General features: G+C 36.7%; 1 protein-coding gene and 1 non-coding gene across 2 annotated transcripts in view; both read right to left on the bottom strand.

The window, feature by feature from the left end:
- LOC141566159 (gamma-aminobutyric acid receptor subunit rho-1) overlaps positions 1 to 14,457 on the bottom strand; it is a 50,585-nt gene extending 36,128 nt beyond the window's left edge. The window contains exons 1-3 of the mRNA XM_074310308.1: positions 14,404 to 14,457; positions 7,005 to 7,111; positions 3,947 to 4,014 (exon numbers count right to left, since the gene is read on the bottom strand). Of these exons, the coding sequence (XP_074166409.1) occupies positions 3,947 to 4,014; positions 7,005 to 7,023 (87 nt within the window). The 5' untranslated portion in view covers positions 7,024 to 7,111; positions 14,404 to 14,457. The remainder of the gene's footprint in view (positions 1 to 3,946; positions 4,015 to 7,004; positions 7,112 to 14,403) is intronic.
- Positions 14,458 to 20,765: 6,308 nt separating this feature from the next.
- On the bottom strand, positions 20,766 to 20,868 carry LOC141541993 (U6 spliceosomal RNA). The gene has a single exon (XR_012482002.1). It is a non-coding gene; the product is annotated as a U6 spliceosomal RNA (small nuclear RNA).
- Between the last annotated feature and the right edge of the window lie 1,078 nt (positions 20,869 to 21,946).

The following is a 21,946-nucleotide window of genomic DNA, read 5'->3' as shown; positions in this document are numbered from 1 at the left end:
TTGGCATTTAGCAAGAGTGAAGCAAGACCTGAGGACCACTAAAGTGTTCCATGAGCACACATGATCTTGGGAGAAAGTGATGGTGTCAAAATGTTGCATGGATGATGTGTAGTGAATTTGGGGATGAGAGATACACAGCATGTAAAGGCCTGTGTGGGCAGTCTGCACCTTTGTTCACCTGTGATTTTCCCACAAAATCATGATGGGAAATGTCTTCTTTCGGCCAAAACAACATAATGGTGAACCTCTGTAAATATGTCCAAAACTCTTATTATGACTACCTGGTATTTTGGAGGAGTCTATATGAGACAGGAGATGTAATGGTTTATCTAGTCTACTACCACTGGTTGGTCTGTGAGTTCACCCCACTGTCCTTCTAAAGCACCTACTGAAGGTATTCATTCACCTGAGATGCTCACAGAAAATAGGACTCTTAACAAACCTGGTTGATGGTTTACCTTGCCCCCTCAACAGCATGTACCCAAATAGGTTCAGGTAGTATACAAACCTTGTGCATATTCTTTTGCAAATCCTTCTCAGTTAGGGAGATTAAGCTACTTGTAATAAAAATAGAAGCTACTTGCACAAAAATCACAACTGAGCCTTAGAGGTATTATGGAAGGGTTTTGGCATACTAGTATGTCATTCCCCTTTCTCTTGTTCTCCTTTATGTGTTCCCCATTAGAATATAATCTCTTTGAGGGCAGAGACTCTCTTTCTTACTTATATTTTGATCCCAACACCTAACACAGAGCCTGGTACATAATAATTGCTTAATAAATGCTCTAGCATAATACATGTAGTCCACCGAAATTGGAAGCATTTTTAAATTGCCTGGCCCGTGAATGTCAATTGACCACAGGGTCCCTGATACAAGTAGCTACTCTATCAGGGACCCTGTGGTCAAGCTTCATCATGAAGCTTAGGGCTGTTGTTATTGTGATGGTGGTTATGGTTGTAGTTGTTTTTTTAAATTATTTCAGTCATGTATGACTCTATACTTGACTTTTGGGGTTTTCTTGGCAAAGATATTGGAATGATTTGCTATTTCCTTCTCCAGATCATTTTACAAATCAGGAAACTGAGGCAAGCAAGGTGAAGTGATTTGCCCAGGAGCAAACAGCTATTAAGTGTCTGAGGCCACATTTGAATTTTCCTGACTTCAGGTGTGGTACTTTTTCCACTATGTCAGTTAGCCCCTGGTTCTATAACTAGATGACCTCTAATTGTAATATCTAACCTTTTTATAGTCCTTCAAGGTTTGAAAAAGGATGCATCTCTATGTGCTATTGTTATTATCCCTCTTTTACAATTCTAATGATTAAAAAATATATATTACCAACAGATACCACAAAGAGTGTCCTGTGGGTACAGAATTCAATCATCCTTGCTCTGTGATCCTGTGCTCTTTTTATCTCTGTGCGAATTGAACTGTCATTTCACACCTCAAGCCAAGTTCAGCCTAAACCCTTTTCTGATTGTTGTTTGCTGTCTGGCAGGAAACTTCATGTCTTCGTATGCCTACCTCTCAGGATATGGATCCAATTACGATATTTTTGCCCTGCTTCTGTGTACTGACAAGAAAAGACAGAAACAATATTTTACCTTTGGCAAACAGGACAAAATGCACTTTCCAATGCTGTTGGGGTGGGTAGGGAAGTAATACCTTGAAAAAAAATTTATCTGGGGGGGGGAGCGTCTTTTTTTTTTTTTTGCTAAGGCAATTGGGATTAAATGACTTGTCCAGGGTCACACAGTTAGGAAGTGTTAAGTATCTGAGGCCAAATTTGAACTCAGATCTTCCTGACTTCAGGGATAGTGCTCTATTTACTGTACCAACTAGCTGCCTCTGGGCATTATCCATTTTAACTATTTTTTGTAAGCAGGTCCTAACTTCAAGTATTTCACCCTCAGTCAATCAATAAATAAATCAAGAAACATTCCAGCTAGGTACTGAGGATTCAGAGACAAAGACTGAAACAATATTGCTTTGAGGAACATATATTCTATTAAGGGAAAATCTGTCTATGTAAACATATATAAAATAAAAACAGGGTAATCAAGGAGGAGGAGAAACTGAGGAGCATCAAGAAAGGCTTTATGTAGAAAGTGATATTTGGGGCAGAGAAAGGAATATGCTAGTCAATGATTTAACAGTCAATTTTCCAGAAAAACAAATAACCAAATGTACCACACAATCAACAAAACAATAAACCAAGACCTGATTTGTCATTTATTTCTAATTTTCAGTGATAATATTCACAGTGAAATTTTACTCAGCACTTGCAGCTATTTCCAGCTGATTTCTGCACACCCCTGACCAAAAGTGAAGAGGGAATGAATTCCAGGTCGGGGGCAGGGGGGGGGGGGAAGGGAACATCGATGAAAAGTCACAGAGACTGGATACAGAATGAGAAATTCAGAGGTGATTCATTTGGCTACAGAATAGAGTATGAAAGATTGGATAATGAGTAATGAGACTAGAAAAATACATTGGGGCCAAGTTGTGAAGGGCTTTCAGAATTATAGAATCAAATGATTCTAGAATTTATAAAGTAAGACAAAGACATGGTCAGTATATACTCACGGAGAATCATTTTGGAAGAGATATGGGAGGTGATTGGAATGGGGGAGAGACTTGAGGCAGGAAAACAAATTAGTAGAGTATTGCAATAATTTAAGAAAGAGGTGATGAAGGGCCTGAACTAATAGGAAGGTTTTATGAATAAGGAGATGAGATTGGATTCAAGAGACGTTGTGGAGGAAGAAATAGCAAGATTAGAAAACTGAGTTAATGTATGGTGTGAGAAATGCCCTTAAGAATAGGAGAATTCAACAGAGGGGAGGATTTGAAAGGAAATCCTACCTATTAAAGGACAACAAGTCAATGCCCTCAAAATTTTACTTTTTTGAGGCAAAGTACTGATTGCCACACCCTAGTTATAGTTCCCCTGACAGGTTCTTTGCTTCTCCCCCTCTGGTACCATCCACAGGGACTTAGTCCTTCCTTTTTACTCCAGAGGATTGAGTTGACTTCAAGTAGTTCTACTCAGCATGTTCTCTCCTGGATTGCTGCTGCTGTTGTTGAATGGGGGAACTGTTATATTTTGTCAGCCAATCAATAAACATTTATTATCCAACCGCGAAACACTGAGGATAAAAGGAAGCCAAACAATAGCCCCCATACTTAAAGAATTTCTAAGTTAATGGGGGAAAACAATAGGCAAATAGTTTATACAAACAAGCAGAATATGGAATAATTTGGAGATGATCAACAGAAAAAGGGCACTAGCATTAAAGGGTATAAGGAAAAGGTTCTTGTAGAAGGTGAATTTTTAGGGACTTGAAAAGAGCCAGGGAAGCTAAGATGTAGAAATGATGAGGTAGAAGGAAGAGAAATCCAGTCATGGGGGATAGCCAGTAAAAATGCCCAGAATTGGGAAAGGGAATGTTGTGTTCAAGGAACAGCAAGGAACATTGTCACTGAATGCACTTAGGCTGTGGGCATGGGTCACTGGGAAATGGTGGTGCTCTCAACTATAAAAAAGAAGTTAGGGAAAAGGGAGGGTTTAGGGGAAAAAAATAATGGGTTCAGTTTTAGACATGCTAAATTTAAGATGCCTATGAGTCATCTAATTCAAGATGTCCAATAGGCAGTTGGAAATGTGAGACTGAAGGTCAATAAGATGGTTAATCCCTGATAATCAGATTTGAGAATCATCAGCACAGGGGATGATAATTGAATGGGGAAGCTAAGGAGATCACCAAATGAAGTAGCATAGAAGGAAAAGAGGACCCAGGACACAGAGCATTTCCAGGGCCAATCACAGAAACTAGTGAGAAATCAACTAATTGAAGAAACTTTCTGATACCATATTAACACGTGAATAACAAATTGCTTTTGCCTTGATTCTCAAATTCTCTTTGTTGTCAGAATGGTACTTACCATATCAACCTCTGAGATGCTATCCAGACTTTCGACTTGCACGTCTACACCAACAGGAATGGCAGGACCTGGAAAGTGGATGATGATGATGATGTCAGATATTCTTTTGTTAGCAAGTATCTACTCCCACCCCCCCAAAAATGAACATGAGCAATTTCCTTAGAACCTGAGTGCTTTGATGGGCCAAAATGAAATTAGTAGTATACTGTTTTGTTTTATTTTGCTGAGGTAATTAGTGTTAAGTGACTTGCCCAGGGTCACACAGCTAGGAAGTGTTACATGTCTGAGGCTGGATTTGAACTCAGGCTTTCTGTTTTGTTTTGTTTTTTCCAAGTAAGAACAGTTATGGTCAGAGCCTGGAAAATGAAAGCTATGTCTTTTACCCAAATTATTTTTCTTATTCAAGTGGTCCTGAATTTTCAGGTTGCACAGTTCCATGTAAGACTGTGATCACAGCAATAATGTGTTAAGTTTGCAATTAGAGGAAGCAACTGTGGCAGCTAGATGGTGCAGGGGATAGAACAACAGGATCTGGAGCCAGAATGACCTGAGTTCAAATTTAGCCTCAGACGGTTAACATTTCGTAGTATTATATTTGACATCCATCTCTAAATTCATGATCTCATAATACAATTCTTACACATCAGGAACTAATAGTCCAACCTAGCCATGAAAGGATAGCACTTCTAGTAAATGACCAACAGTCCACTGGGTAAGCCCATTGGAGACTGTGTGAGTAGGATCTTATCAAGATTTACATCATTTACTAGGTAAATTCTTCTCTTAAGTCTAAGGTATTTTTTAAATCTTTCTGAAGAATGTAGGATGAAATTGAAGTGAGGGATAATTAACTAACTCACTTAGCCAGCTGGTCAAGTTTGGAGCTATTTCATTTTCTTTGCCTCTTGGACTATAGAGCCTCTAACAAATATAGTCAGTAAGAATGTATTTACATAAGTTTCCTCCTTTAAGTTTCTCCTTAAGTTACAACCCTTAGAGGGTAGTAATATAATATAATAATATAAAAGTAATATAAATGACTGTGAGTGCTAATAATTAGAACTCCCAAAGGACAAAGATGGGACCTTAAATTCTCCTTTGAAGAAACAGAAAGACCTGAACCAGTTGTTGTTATTCAATCCAATTCTTTGTGACCCCATTTGGGTTGTTTTTTGTTTGTTTGTTTGTTTTTGGTTTTTTTTTTTGGCAAAGATACTAAAGTGGTTTGCCATTTCCTCCTCCAGCTCATTTTACAAATGAGGAAACTGAGGCAAACTGAGATCCAAGGTTACTCAGCTCATAAGCGTCTGAGACCACATTTGAACTCTTATCTTTTTTGACTCCAAACTCAGTGCACTATCCATTTCACCACCTACCTGCCTCTGATCTGAACCAAATGGCAAAGTAAGACAATTTACCTTGGTTGAAATCATCTGGTGACGAGGAGAAAGTATTCAGCAGGTTATACAGCCTGAACTGAAAAAACTTTACTGTGGGGCTCTACTACCTCCACCCCTCCATTTAATTAAACCAAGCACATCAGACTCTATCCTCAATTATGCAAAAACAACTTCTGTTTCAGGCTCTCAGATGTAGAAGGATATCTTTATAGGATCATAGATTTAAAGCTAAAAAGGTCTTTAGCAGCCATCTAATTCAGCCTCTTTTATTTTATAGATGAGAAAATTAAGGTCCAGGGAAGTGAGAGAAGGGGAGAAGGGGAAGTAGGGAAGGAAATTTGAAAACAGGTCTTCTCAGTCCACAACCAGTGCCCCTTCCACAGTACCAGACTACCTGCCAGTAGTCTATAGACCTTATAGCAAGATCTTTTTTCTTCTACTTGCCATTGGAATATTTTCTGTTATACTTGTCCAATTATTCTTTCCTGATCACATAGTAGGCTGTGATGCTTTATCAATATTTAGAAGTCATTATCAAGAGTAAGGGTGGAAGGAAAACTGTACAGATTCCCAAAGGCCTTTGAAGCTGTATATACTCTTTGACTCAGAAATGCCATTATTATGTCTATATTCCAAAGAGATCCAATGAAAGAGAAAAGGATCTATTTGTACAAAAATATTTATAACAACTCTTTTTGTGGTGGCAAAGAATTGGAAATTGAGAGATTGCCTATCACATGGGGAACTGACTAAACAAATTGTGATATGTAATTGTGAAGGAATATTGCTATACATACAAGAAATGATGAGCAAAATGGTTTCAGAAAAACTTGGGGAGACTTCTATGAACTCATGCAAAGGGAAGTGAGAAGAACTAGGAGAATGTAGTACACACTGTGACAGACTCATCTACTCTGATCAATACAGTGAGCCAAGACAATTCCAAAGGACCTATGATGTAATCTATCTCCAGAAGGAGAACTGATGAAATATGAATGCAGATTAAAGAATACATTTTGAAAAATATAGCTTTATTGTTCTTTTTTTGTTTTCTTTTGCAACATAGCTAATGTAGAAATATGTTTTGCATACTACACATGTAAATCAAAATCAAAATCTTGCCTTTTCAAGGAGGGATGAGGAGCAAGAAGAAGGGAGAAATTGGAACTCAAAATAAAAAAAAAAGATTGCTTAAAAAAGTTACATTGTAATCGGGAAATATTTAAATAAATAAAACTAATTTTTTAAAAAAGAAAACTATGCCAATCCAGAGAGTGGTGGAGTGAGCACTGAGCTCCACGATATCCCTTTCTGAAAATACATGCTTTATGTGACTAAAATCATGATTTTTTAACATAGTGATGCTACTCAACAGATACTCATTAGATTCGTGCTTACTTGGCTGGCTCACCAAATCCAAACAAAAAGTATAATTTGAAAAGAAAAAACTTCATGACATAGTTCTTTTGTTTGTTTAGAGGCAATCAGGGATTAAGTGACTTGCACAGGGTCACACAGGTAGTGTCATGGATTTAAATTCAGTGATTCTAGAGCCAAAGTTCTATCAACTACCTAGGTGCCCCCTTGACAAAGTTTTGCTAACTTTTCACCAATGGCAGACAAATAGCAAAGAAACAACAAAGGTACCCATTTCATACCTCCAAAGCCAGGTCTCATGCTGAAATCGTGGTCATCTATTCTCAGAAGTTGCTCAGATTTTGTCAGTGGAGACTTGGTGATGTCAGGACTTCTTTTCAATATTGAGCTATACAGAAAACATAGAATCACTTATCCACTTTATATTAACAAATAATACATGCTTGTTTTCAGTGGTAATCTTACACAGGTATATTGGTGTGTGTGTCTGTGTCTGTGTGTGTCTGTGTGTGTTTTATAGTGATATCTGGGGTTATAAAGGTATTTGACTAAAGAGTAAAACTATCCACTCCTTCTCTCTAGTTTCTATTCTCAAGTGAACAGAGCCATTCTTTTTTGCTGTGTTCTATCTCTCCTTTCTGCTCACTGTTTTTTGCTTCATGGAGCAGGATATCTCTTGAGCATGTGCAGAGAACAAGAGAGGAGGAATAAACTTGAGGAAGCTCTTTCATTTATTATTTTTATTATTCATTAAACCTTCTACTATTTAAAATTGTTTATTCATAGCTCAGTTTTTTGTCTAGGGTGACTAGATTCATTTAATCTCTTTCCTGATTTAGGGAAGTTATGGAATATAAACCAAGAAGATTCTTTTTCATTTAGAGATCCTGATAATTTCTGACAGTCTACTTTATCAGTCATATTTTGAATGTATATAGCTTACTATATTTCTTCCTTTGTTTGAATTCCTTTCTTTGATAATGAAACACCAGAAAGTCCTGTATTTGACCTCACTTATTTTATGCCTGCTTTCAAGACTAATTGAACACAAATGTAAATGAATTACTAAGAATTACTGAGCTTTGGATTTAATATAAGCTCTCTTGGACAGGGATGGGAGGATGAGAGATAGGCACAATCACCATCTGGTATCAGTTCTCTCAGATAGAAAGTTCAACAATGGATGTGCAGATATCTCTCTAATCATTAGCCTCAGACACTCTTTTCAGAGATGGATGAAGCAGGAGGAGATGGAGGCTAGAGGAGGAGATGGAGGCTAGAGGAGGAGATGGAAGCCATCTTACTCTAGTTATTGCTAAAATGACAGCACCTACCCTTCGGGCAGAGCAACCAAGCTCAAAACTCTACCCCCTCCAAGAATGTCTCACTTCTCCCAAGACTTCTCTAGCACAAGAGTAAGGTAACTCTGTTTCTTTGAGTAATAGTTTCTTTTTTGTCAGTGGTTCCAAAACAAGCTCAAGATTTCCTTCCCATCCAGCAGATTCCTTGGGATTGGTAGGTCTCCATAATTTTCTTAAAAACACACACACACACACACACACACACACACACACACACACACACACACACACCAGTTCTTCCTTCCTTCTGTCCCTGTCTTCCTCCTTTCTACCTATTCCCTTGCCCTTCCCTGTTTTTTTTCCTTCTTTTCCTTCTCTCCTTTCTCTTGCCTCCTTATATCCCTTCCTTTCCTTTCTTTTTTTTTTTCTTTCATTACTTGTCTTCCTTCCCTTTACCTTTCTTTCTCCCTACTTGGCCTCTTTTTTTTTTCCTTTTTTTCCTTCCCCACTACCTTTCCTTCCTTCCTTCCTTCTTTCCTCTACTCTTTTACTTATACCAACACAAGGTAAATATTTCTTTCATAAGATAACTCTGATTCAGAGAATCTGGGAGATCTCCCTTTGAGTCAAATCATAATTTTTATAACATTAAGATCCAATTATTTGGACTGTGGTACATAATCTGCCTCTTTTTTGCATTTTTGGGAAGGGTAGAAAAAGAGTGAAAATACCCAAATCATCCTACTGCTTTCCGAGACATCGCCATTGTGGGAATTTGTCTGGCCAGCTTTATGAGAGATGTCTGATTCTATTCACAAAAGCCCAAACTCTTAACTTATATACACCTTCATTTCATTGCTTCTTGCCCTAAAATTCAGTTCATTAATAGTTCTCATTAATAATTTTCAGGAATTATTAGTCAACTTGACCCATCTTCATATTAAGTTCTCATTGCAGTCTAATTTCAATTCTGTCCCATTTCCTTTATCTAATAATTTGTTGACTGGCTTGGAACCAGCCTTTAATTTGTGAGTGGCCAGATCCACACAAAGCAGCCTAAAAACAGGACACTTAGAACACAATCAGAAGCTTGATTAATTTTGGAGTAAGGAAAACAACACTTGCAAGCCAAAGACCACCTTCTAAAAAGAAAAGCTTAAGACCGCAAAGACTGGAGACTCTTATATACCACAACACATTCTCAGACTTGAGATAATTTTCATGGTTAGCACTTTTTGGGACAATATAGATGAACTTGGATCCATGGGAACAATCATTGAACCAAGTTTTGTGGGTCATGGCCACCCTGTGGGGCAAAGAGTTCTGTGACAAGAATAGTAGTGTAATACCTGTGAATGACAAGGAACACGGATTATGAACATGTGATGGGCAGCCCCGGGAAATAAGGGGAACTAAATCCGCCAATGAACACCTGGTACTGGTCCAAGCAATATACTTTGCCAGAGGGTAATATTATCCAGAGTGCAAAGGATTATTGCTCTGCCAAGCCTAGGTCACAGACTGCTTACTAGACTTTAGCTTTGGAAAACAGGGTATCCCCCTGCAAATATTTTGACAAGTTTATCCTTGATGTGAATTATATCCTCACCAATAATCAGAACAACCAACTTCAGGGCACAATCTCAGAATTTCAGAGTTATAAAGGATATTATTGTCCATCTGGTCCAAATCATACACTGAAAGAATCTCATCTATAACTTACTATGATAAAATAAGGATTCTCCTTTTTCCCCTCCTGTATCCAAGTGAAATATTTTACATTTATTCCTATTGAATTTCATCTTATTAGATTCAGACTAATCTCTAGTTTGTCAGGATCCTAACTCTTTCACTGTTTCTCCTTTTAATCTTAGCTAAAAGGAAAGTTTTTTCTTTAGACTGGATTGATCCTTGCTTGTTTGTATGAAGAAAATAAATTTTTTTGTGATAATAGCTTTTTATTTTTCAAAATACATGCAATGATAATTTTCAACATTTGCCTTTGCAAAAACTTTGTGTTCCAAATTTTTATGAAGAAAATTATTATGATTTTCATAATTATTGATCTGATACATATAATGAATATACTAATAATTTAGATTTTTCAGAGCTACCATTTTTTCCGGCAGAATCTGACTTGGGAGTCAGTCTTACAATGCAACTTGAAATAATCTCTTGTGTATGTTAAGTGAAGAGAATCAAAGACTACAGAACCTGTTTCCATCACAAAATTCTAGTCCTGTCTCCCTTAAAGTAACAATCTTTGGTATTTGAAATAATCACTTAAGAACTGTTCCCACAGGACTGGAAAATACCCATATTGTACTACACTCATAGACTTGCCATGGGAAACTATACAGGTCCTGAAAATGATTTCCTGCCTTTCCAATTTCGCCCTCCCTTCCAATTTGTGATTTGTATATAAAATCTCTGCCTTTAATGCAACAGACAGGGTCTCCTACTTGCAAAGCTTCTAATTTGCAAACTGTATTCCTCACTCTGAAAGTGATTAATTAAACCGATATTTGATCTCTAAAAACCTGACTATAGGCCGGCTTTGTCGGCTCTAGCTATTCACAGTTTAGAGACCAATATAGCATTTGATGAAATTTCCTGACCACCTAAAGGCATAAAAAGGCATATGGAGTCTGAGCACCTGCAACTCGGATTTCTGAAGAACCCCCTCAGGATCCCTGGTCCTTCTGGGTCTTTCCATATAGAGACTAGGAAGGGTCATAAAGCTAAGTGCCATGGGATCCTTATTGCATATCTTTGTTGGGATAGAGCAAGATAGACTTCCTTTTGTTGCTTATTTAGTGACTTGTAAGTACTACATTTAAATTACAACATCCAAGCTAAATTACCAGGATGCTAGCATTAAGGTCTATACTTAACACATACTCTTTAAATGATGGTACAACCTCTACTTGAAGATCAAGCAGAAGGCAGGACAGACCACCTCTTAAAGAAGCTTATTCCATTTTTGAAAAGCTCCAGTTGTTATGAAATTTTTCCTGACATCAAGCCTAAATTCCGCTCTTTGAAACTCCCCCTCAATTCTCCCATTGCCAATGGGGGGATTCTGTCCTCTGAATCCAAACAGAATTAAATTAGTCCCTCTTCTATAGGACAGTCCTTCAGATAATTGAATATTGCCCTTCCCACTCTTCTCAGGGGTAATCATGACCAGTCCCTTCAAGCAATCCTCATACAGCATGGATTCAAGGCCCTTTCTCAATCTGGTTGCCCTCCTCTGGGCAATTTATGAATGTCTTTCTTAAACTGTGGTACCCAGAAATGGTCACAATACTTTAAATGAGGACTGATGAGGGCATAGTAAAATGAGATTATTACCTTCCAATATCTGGAAGTGATGCCCCTTTTTGTATCCTACCTTCTAGAGGAACCCTTCCCTGATTCCTTTTAATTCTAGTGTCTTTTCTCTGGTAATCATTCTAGTATTTATGCTAAATTTTTAAATTTAAATTTATCATAGCTTACTCTGTAGATATTTCTTTGCATGTTGTTCTCTACATTGAGTTGGAAACTCCTTGAGGATAAGGAATGTCTTTTTGTTGTTGTTTGTTTGTTTTTGTATTCCCAGCATTTAGCAGAGTGCCTGACATAATATTAATTGATTGACACATTAACGTTGCTGTAAGCCATACTGCTGTCTCATTTTTAGCTTGTATTCTACTAAAACCCCCATTACCCTCAAGGCATCTAAATGGTACAGTAGATAGAACACTGGGCCTTGAATCAGCAACGAATTCGAATGTAGTTCAACACTTACAAACTGTGTGACCCTGGACAAATCACTTAACCCCTATTTGCTTCAGTTTTTCATCTGTAAAATGACACATTGGAGAAGGAAATGGTAAACCATTCCAGTATCATTGCTAAGAAAACTCCCATGTCCATGGGACCTTGAAGAGTCAGACATAATTAAATAACAAAACTCCCAGATCCATTTTAGAATTCTCCTCATATTTCCATCATATTAAACTTGTGAAATTGAATTTTTATACTCAGTTGAAGGAATTTATATTTATTCCTATTGAATTTCATCTTATTAGATTCATTCCAATCCTGCCAAATCCTTTTGAATTCTGACTCTCATTCATTACATTAGCAATCACTGCCAACCTTGAGTCATCTATAAATTTGATAAGTATACTATCCATGTCTATATCCAAGACTTAGATTAAAAAAAACAAATGCTTTATAACATAGGGCCAAGTGTAGAATCCTGGGATACTCCACTGGATACCTCTTGACATATTTGCATTCAATGATTCAAAACTATTCTTTGAGTCCAGCAATCTAACCAGTTCTAAATCCAACTCATTTTGTCATTATTTAATACATATATCTTTTCTACTGTCAAAAGTTTTTCCATAATCTAAGTGAGCTATATCCATAGTGTCCCTCTTATTTACTAGTTTAACAAGCCTATAAATAAGAAGAGAAGTTAATCCTGTTTTTGACAAAGCCACACTGGATTTTTATAATCATTGTTTCCCTTTCTAGGTATTTGTCAATCATCTCTTTATCCATTCTAGAATTTTTCCCAGGATTAAAGGTCAAGTTCAGTGGCCTATAATTTTATAGCTTCTATTCTTCTCTGTTCTTTCTTCCCTTTTTTTATTTTATAAAATCTCAATGTAGCAAATATTCTCTGTCCCATTCTCCTAGAATGAGGCAGCTACATCTCGTCCCTCTTCTGAGGGGATTGTGAGCATCTCTGCCTTTCACTTATGTTCCTCCCATGATTAAGTATTTTTCCTGTTTCCTATGATTTCAAACATCATTGATGATGGCTCAGCAATCATGTCTGCCAGTTTTCTTCAGGAATACAGTTTATTTAGAGACCAGATGACTTGAATTTATTGAGATCAGCTGGGTACTTCATTACAATTTCTTATTTTGTATATCAACTCCCTTAAAATTAATTTTTTCTCTGTCATTAACAATGTGAGGGTCATTCTCCTTTGAGGGAAAACAGAATTAAAGTCAAAGATGAACAAAGATCTGACTTCTTCTCATTATCAGTTTTTATTTCCACCCTTTTCAAATAATGATCTTATTCCTTTCTTTGAGCTTCTTGTTCTTTATCCCCACTAAGTTGTTTTGAAACATTGTTTTTTTCTTTTTTTGTAGGTTTCCTCAATAGAGCTCATTCTGAGTTTACATTTTCCTGACATTATTTTTATAGGGCAATGACACACACTAACCTCTGTTATCTGGCTTTTTTTAATTTAATTTTATTTTTTTTAATCTAAGTTGGTTGCTGTGTTCCTTATGCTTCTATGTCACTCTCATCAGATAAACCCCATTTTTCCTCGTCACTGGAATTGTTTCCTTTCTTATCTTCACAATTTCATTTTTAGGTATTCGCTTTTTTAAAGCATTTGAATTCATAGGATCTTACCTATCTTTCCTCTAAACCTTTTCAAATCTGCTTTCCCAGAATCTAAAGTACATGTCAGACGATGTCCACATTCTTTTTTTTTTCTTTTTTTTTTTTTTTCCTGTTTAACAAACTCTAGAATGAAGTGGTCACTTCCCCCCAAGATTACCATCATTTCCACTTTAGCAACTAAATCCTCCATCTTAGAATCAGTTTTGGAATAGAATCTCTTCCAGCTTGTTGTTCCTCTTAAAGGATGAAATTATCACTCAAGCAAATAACAAAGTTATTAGCTATTCTGCTATTGGCAGAGCAAGAATGCCAACAGATGTCTGGATAATTGAAGGTTCCTACCATGACATTTCATGCCCTTGCATCAGACTTCAAATCTGTTTTCCAAATTCCTCAGAACTCTTTCTTGTCTGGTGATATGCAACACACTACATGATAAAATCACTTTTGTTTCTCTGTCCTTTGACTTTCATTCATATATTCTCTATCGTGTTTCCCCCTTCTTGCTATACTTCCTTAATAAAATATTCCTTTCTAAAAACTACTTTAATCTGGCTGACTTAAATGATTCCACCTGATAACCTGGAGGGAGCATGTCAGTGGGGGCTTCAGCTGATGTCATTAGAGAATTACCCCAACTGTTCATATGTGCCCTTAGAGGCCTGAGTGGGGTGAGACAGCCAACCTCTGGGGGAACTGATTCATGGAGAGGATTCTCATAGTTAACGTGGGAGCTGTGTGTGTGTGTCCAAATATAAACACAGTTATCTATTAACTTAGTATTTGTGTTATATATTATGTTAAATATATTTTATGTACTTGTCTTTCCCATTAGAATGCAAGTTAAGATTTTTTTTCTTTTGTTCTTGGGTCCCAGCACCTAGCACAGTGCCAGGCACATAGTAAGCACTTAATAAGTACTTGATTGATTAGTAAATGTTGAATGAATAATCATACCTTCCTTGCTTGTGTGTCTCCTCATGAACTTCTCTCCTCTGTCTTTGAGGTCTGCTGTAAAAACAAAAATAAAATTTTAAAAGGAAGAAATATTATTTAATCAATCAATAAAATTAATTAAGCATATACTATGTGTGCAGTACTTTGCAAGTCATTGTGAATACAAATATAAAAGTGATCCAATCTGATCATCAGTTGGAGAATGGCTAAATAAGTTATGGTAGATGGAGGTAATGGAATATTATGTTCTATAAGAAATGATGAGAAAATCCAGGTTGATTTTAGAAAAGCCTGGAAAGATTTAGATGAACTGATGCTGAGTAAAGTGAACAGAGCCAGGAGATCATTGTACAGAGTAATAAAATTATGTGATGACATATATTGTATCTAGATTATACTGTAACATATGTAAAATGTATGGGATTGCCTGTCATCTAGGGGAGGGAGTAGAGGGAGGGAGGGGAAAATTTGGAAAAATGAATACAAGGGATAATGTTATAAAAAAATTACTCATGCATATATACTGTCAAAAATTTATAATTATAAAATTTAAAAAAATAAAAATAAAATAAAATTATGTGATGATCAACTATGATAGACTTGGCTCTTCTCAGTAATATATTGATCCAAGACAATTCCAATAGACTTGGGATGGAAAGTGCCATCTGCTTCCAAAGACAGAACTTTGGAAACTTGAATGTGGACCAAAGCATAGCATTCTCATCCTTGTTTGTTTTTTGCTTTTTCTTTCTTGTGGTTTTCCCCTTTTGTTCTGATTTTTCTTTCACAAAATAACTAATATGGAAATATATATTTAAATGATTGTATATATTACCTATATCAAATTGCTTGATGTCATGGTGAAGGGGGCAGTAAGGGAGGGAGGGAGAAAAAAATTTGGAACTCAGAAATTTACAAAAATTAATGTTGAAAATTTTCTTTAAATGTTATTGGAAAAATAAAATACTATTGAATTAAAAAGTCAATTAAAAAGTGACCCAATCCTTGCCCTCAAGGAATTTACCATCTATCTTGAAGAAACAATATGTATATAAATAAAGATATACAAAAAGATACAAGATGATTTGGAAGGAAAACACCAGCATTTGAAGGGATCATGTAGAAGTTGCTAAGTGAGGCAAGTCTTGAAATAGACTTGAGATTCTAAGAGTTGGAGTTGAGGAGGTGGTACACATTAGACATAGGGGACAACTAAGACAAAGCTATGAAGATGGGAAATGAGATGCTGCCATGTTTGAACAACAGTAAGAAAACCAGTTTGTTTTTTGTGAAAGGAAGGAATGTATGGAAAAAACTGGACCCAGGTAAAGATTAAAGTGTGAAAAGTGTTAAAGAACAGGAGTTTACAATATAATCCTAGAGGTAATAGGGAGCCATTGCATTTTACTAAGAAAAAGAGGTAGCATTGCCAGATCTATGGTTTAGGAAAAATCACCTTGGCAGCTTTGTGAAAAATGAGCTGTCATGGGAAGAGACCTGAGTCAGCCTGAAGAGAGAACTGAATTAGAAACACTAATTAGGAGGCTATTGCAATAGTCCAGACAAGAATTGAATGACATCCTGAATGAGAGCAGTGGCCATGTGAGTGGAGAAAAGAGGACAATTGAAAGAGATATTGCAGAAATAGATGACTTATTTTTACGTGGAGTGAATGAGAGTGAGAAGTCTAAAGTGACTCCAAGATTGTGAATCCAGGGGGGCTACAACAAAGCTGGTAATTTTGAAAGGAATAGAAAGGGTCAGAAGAGGGTTGGGAGTATTGGAAGGAGAACTGAGGAAATGCTAAGGACAAACTTGTTCTACTTCACGATAGCATATGCTTCGATAATTGTTTATGTACACCTATGAATTCTCTATATTGAGCTCATTTTCCATATGATAAAATAAAAGTAGTCTTCTACCTGATAGGTATTTATTGCTTTGAGTACCTCTGAGGGAGCTGGGAACAACTATTGTTCACATCTTTAAACCTAAATGTTGTACTCTGTTGGAAATTATGTAGCTTATTGCCAGGAGGGCAGCAATTAAAACCTAATAACCTCTAAAAGGAATAAAAGGATGAAGGTAGTGAATAAAGGTGACCTTTGTGAAGGCAGTTAGGACTAACAGAAAAGATAGCAATGTCCATGGAAACTTGTTTTTGTTTTGTTTTGTTTTGTTTTGTTTTAATTCAATGATTTCATTCCTTCCTCAAGCTTCTCTAAAGGGAATTATATTTTTGTCATACCAATTATCACATGGGTGTAGGGAAATTCTAATTTAGAACCTTCTGCTAATGCAATTAATTGTTCACTCCTACTCAGTCTTAGAGTTGCATGAGACTCAAAGAGAATAGTGTCTTGTAACAGATAGGTTAACCAATATGTGTCACAGATAAAACTTGAACCCACATCTTTGTGATTCTGAGACCAGTTCTCTATCCACTATATCACCTTGTTTCTTAGAATATTATCTCAGAGAAAATATGATAGAGTAGCTTGTAGTTCTTTTTGAATATAGGCACCACTATATGAAGTAAATATTTAATTTGTAGCTAAGGTCAAGACAGTGGAGTGATTTCTAGAGTCTAGAGTCTACTTTGGGACACTTAAGTGAACATGGGAAATGAGCACAATTTGACTCATCTAATGATATAAAAGACTCTATGAATTAGTACTTAATAAATGTTTGCTGATTAATTGATTGTCATCTTACATATTACATCTTGCTAAAAGTAATGAGTTAAATTGTTCTAATTTCCCACCATTACCCATGATGAAGACATTCATTAAATGCCTACTATGTGCCAGATGCTGTCCTAGGTAATGAGGTACAAAGGAAAAAAAATGAAACACTGTCTTCAAGAATCTGATATTTATGAGACAACATAAATATGTAAAAAAGTGTGTGTGTGTGTGTGTGTGTATGTGTGTGTGTGTGTGTGTGTGTGTGTGTGTGTGTATACACATTTCCCCCCATCCTAAAAATACCTTCCTCCTAGGTCTGTTGTAAAATCAAATGAGATAAATTTATAAAGTGCTTATGGCACAAAGTAGGCACTTAATAAACTCTCATTTCTCCTTTCCTTCCCTCCCTCCTTCCTTTCTTCCTTCTTTCCATTCCACTATCCACAATGACTATTCAAAACTTTTTCTTTCCTCCTCAAGCCTCTAATGATACTCCTCCCCCCAAACATTCATCTGATATCTTCATACTCTAATCCAAAAAACTGAGGTTGTCCAATAAACAATTATCTCTTCCATCCTCCAAATCTCTCCATTCCCTCACATCATCTCCCACTTTTTCCTCTCTTATTTTAGTCTTTGAAGAGATAGCAACTCTCCTTACTGCCACCAGCTCCTGTGTGTATCCCCGATTCCATTTCTTCTATTAACTGCCCCCATTATCATCCCCTTTATCTCTCTAATATTTAGTCTTCTGCTACCTACAAACATACCCAAATCCCTTCTATCCTCCAAAAATTCTTACAAGATTCTACCATCTCTGGTAACTATGGTCCTGTATTTCTCCTTCTTTTCTCAGCCAAATTCTGAAAAATCCACCTGTGTGGATTTCAGTGGCTCTTTCTCTTTATATTTTCAATCTTCTGAAATTTGTTTTTTTAACATCTTCACTTAGCTGAAACTGCCCTCCCCAAAGTTACCAACTCTCTCCTTAAGACCAGATGTAATGATTTCTTCCCAGTCCTTATTCTCTCTGATCTCTTTTTTGCATTTGACTTCTTAATCCCCCAGATAATCTCTCCTTTCTTGGTTTTTGGGACATAACTCCTTCCTGGTTCTCCTTTTATCTGTATGATTTATCAGTCCTAGTCCCTGATGATGATTCATCATCCATATCATAACATGACCTATGTAGTTTCATTTATGATTTCTTGAAATAGGCTCTGGAAAACCAAGCATGGATAAAGCCCATGGGGATTCAAATGGAGCTACTTTACTATGCCTTAAACCCAAATCATTCTGGCTAATAATAGGTCCCATTTTATAGGGTCATTATTTCAGTTTTGATGGCTTAGAATGAGTATAAATAACAATTGTTTCTATTCTGGCCAGAAACTATAAGTCTTCCCGTCCCAGAGTGATTGGGTGGGTGGGTGGGGGGGCGGAGTAAGCAAACTAGGCCATCTTTTGCCTTAAATCACTGAATATGTGATGCCTCAGACAAACTGAGACCTGGGAAAGACCTTAGTTTAAAAAGACTAAGGTCTCCCACTGTATCTGGAGTCATCTCCAGTTGTCCTACCTATGTCTTGCCTTTGGATTCAGGTAACTCTTTAGGAGATACTCTGTTTTCCAGAGCTAAGGACTAGCAAGAAACTGTTCCCTGAACTTCGCATAGCAACAATCTTTTGAACTTGCTCTCTGGATAATCAGTCACAGCAAAATCCAAGAATTGTGTCTGGTCATGAAGCCCTGCTATGAATCCAACTTGTCACCTTGTTGCTGTACCTATTATAGTCAGAGCTATAGCTCATTGACTAAAGTTGGTCCACCCTCCCCCCCCAACAAGGACCTCAGCACTTGTGTTCTTACTTGCAAATCATTTCTCTCACTTTGAAATTAAGCTTTTGTTTGATTACCGATTTTTAACAATCGCCAGTCTGTTCTGTTCCACTCCAGCCATCCTATAGGGAGAGGCTGATTCCATTGGGTTGACATTCTGGAGAAAAGACATAGATGACTATACAGCCTTCCTCACTTAAATCCAATTCACCTGCAATTCAAGACATTACCTTCATAATGTCATTGATCCTCTTCAAGAAAGAAGGATGAACAACAACAATCTGTCCATCTGAATCCGAACTGGTTTTCACTTCTGGCAACTTAAATTTTTTTGTAGACCAAAGCATTATTAAAAGTAGGCTAGGTGGAATTCTGATTTCTTTTTTGTGACCATTCTTGGTCCGAGAGAACAGATAATGTATATACTTCCTTTCTCTTAGTAGAGAGGAGGGAGGCTACCGCTACTGAATGTTGAATACTTCATCAGAGTGGATTATTCAGATTTTTTCTTTATTACAAGGGAAATCTCAGTGGAAAGGAGAGAAATGGTACATTTTTTCTTTTTTGTTTCTTTCCTTTCTTTTCCTTTGATTCCATTTGTACAGAGAACTCCCAGGGTAGAAATTCACTCCATCAATGTAGATCAACAACTTTTCTGTAAGTCTGAGAGGATGGTATGTCCATTGAGGGTTTAAATGATTTGCTGAGGGTTACAGAAGTTCTATACAGGTCATGAATCCAGGACTTCCTGACTCTAAGACTGGCATTTTCTATCACTAGAAAGGTTATCCAGGTAGCATAATGGATAGAGGACCAGGCTTAGAATCAGGAAGACTCAAGATCAAATCTAGCTTCAGACACTTATTAGCTATATGATTCTGGGTAAGTCATAAACTCCATTTGCCTCAGTTTCTTCATCTGTAAAATGAACTGAAGGAAGGAAATGACAAAGCATTTCAATATCTCTGCCAAAAAAATCCCCAAAAGGGGTCACCAAGATTCTGACACAACTGCAATGACTGAGTAACAACAACCAATAGCATTAGAAATAACTCTGTTGTGAAAAACACAAATTGTCAGTAATGTTTTATAAAAGAAGGGGAAAGAAGGAGGGAAGAAGAGGAAGGAGGAAAAGAAGGAGCAGAAAGAGGAAGAGAAGTCATCAGAACTTTCATGGGAAGGTGAAGTTCATAATCTATGCTAGGAAGTTTAAACTATAAAACTTCTGATCAAAGGAAATCAGAGTTTGTTTGCTTGGTTTTCAGAAATTATTCAATAGCCTTTTCCCAAAATGAATCTTCTGAATTAATTCATTTACTGAATTAGCAAGTAACCAGACCTACCATCACACAGATACTGATTTAATGAACTCCCCAGCCTCCTCTCCCAATCTCTGCTGTTTTATTTCTAGGGAAGGCAGCTATGTCTTGTGTAAGTAAATTCAAACTACAAGCTAACCAAGGGAACATATTTAAAAAGTAAGTTCTCTAGATTGAGGTCAAGGTAGAATGGAAGAGTATTCTGAAGTTGAAAAAAGATTTCAAAGCCTAGTCCTGGCCCGAATAGATATAAATAAGGAATGGAATGTCCCAATCAGACATAAAAATCTACCATACTTAAGATTGTGATGCAAACTTTCAGATCAGAGCTATATTCAAACAAAATTCTTGTTTTTTAAATAATAATTCCTAGATACAGATATTCATCCAACTCTTTGAAAATTAATTCTAAGAGAAACTTACTCTTAACTGAGGCACAAAGAAAGTCTATAAAATAGTCAAGATAGAATTTAAATAAATTTATTGTTTTTAAAAAATATTTTATTATATTTTTATAAAAAATATGAAATACTTTAAGAATTTGAGTGTCATTCTTGCACAGGGGAGTGCTAAACTCTATATCATTTCAATTTTAGTATATGTGCTGCCAGAATGAGCAGTCTCCCTTTCCTTTTTGCCAATTGAAAACATTCACTCTAGACATTTTCTCTATTTTCTTAAATTTTCTTGAATAATAACATCATCTCTAAGATGTAATTAGGTCTCACATGATCAAAGAAGTCCTGAAAGAAGGGAAATGAAAATATTAAAGCAATGTAAGCTTTGAAAGAAGAACCATTCCCCCATCCCTCCGGCTGTTCCCAAATCTTTTGGATGAAAATAACTAGATGCCAGCAGAACTTTTTAGTATGTAATAAGTATTCCCCCCTCCTTTGGGTAGCTAAGTGGGATAGGAGATGGAGTACCAGGCCAGGAGTCAGGAAGACTCATCTTCCAGAGCTCAAATCTGGTCTCAGACTAGCCTCTGGTCAAGTCGCTTAACCCTATTTGCTTCTGTTTCTTCCTTAGTATAATGATCAAATGACAAATCACTCTAGTATCTTTGCCAAGAAAACCCCAAATAGGGTCATGAAGATCAGATATGACTGGAAAAAAGACTGAATAACAAATTCTCCTCCACTAATGAATCATGCATTACTTTGGTTCATTGTCTGGGAGAAATTTGTCTCCAATCCTTCTTAGGTACTTACTTAGGTACTTACTTAGGTACTTCTTAGGTACTTACACTACTCAAAGATCAGGCAGGGACCAAGAATCCAATAGCAAAGTGTTCCATTGAGACAAAATAGCACAATAAATTGTGGAGAGGGAGGAATCACACAGATGAATAATTCTCAGTCCCCATACACAAATGAGCACAAACTCCCACAGACAAATACCTGCTACAGAAGAGATAGAAAGCTGGTGATCACTTAAGTTCAGGAGTTCTGAGTTGCCATGATCTAAGCCAATCCAGTGACGGCACCAGATTTGACATTAATTCAAATCTATCAAGTTGCCTAAGGAAGGGTGAGTCAACCCAAGTTGGAAACCAGTACTTCACAGATCAGATCAGAGACTTTGAGTAGACTCTACATTTCTAGGCTGGGTGAGATAAACTCAATTCTTTAAGAAAAAAAAAGAATCACAGTGACTCAAGGGAACAAAGACATGGAAAACTTTTGGTTTAAGCTGAGG

The sequence above is a fragment of the Sminthopsis crassicaudata genome, chromosome 4, assembly GCF_048593235.1.
Source record: "Sminthopsis crassicaudata isolate SCR6 chromosome 4, ASM4859323v1, whole genome shotgun sequence".
NCBI lineage: Eukaryota > Metazoa > Chordata > Mammalia > Dasyuromorphia > Dasyuridae > Sminthopsis > Sminthopsis crassicaudata.
This window is presented reverse-complemented; position numbering and strand designations above follow the sequence as displayed.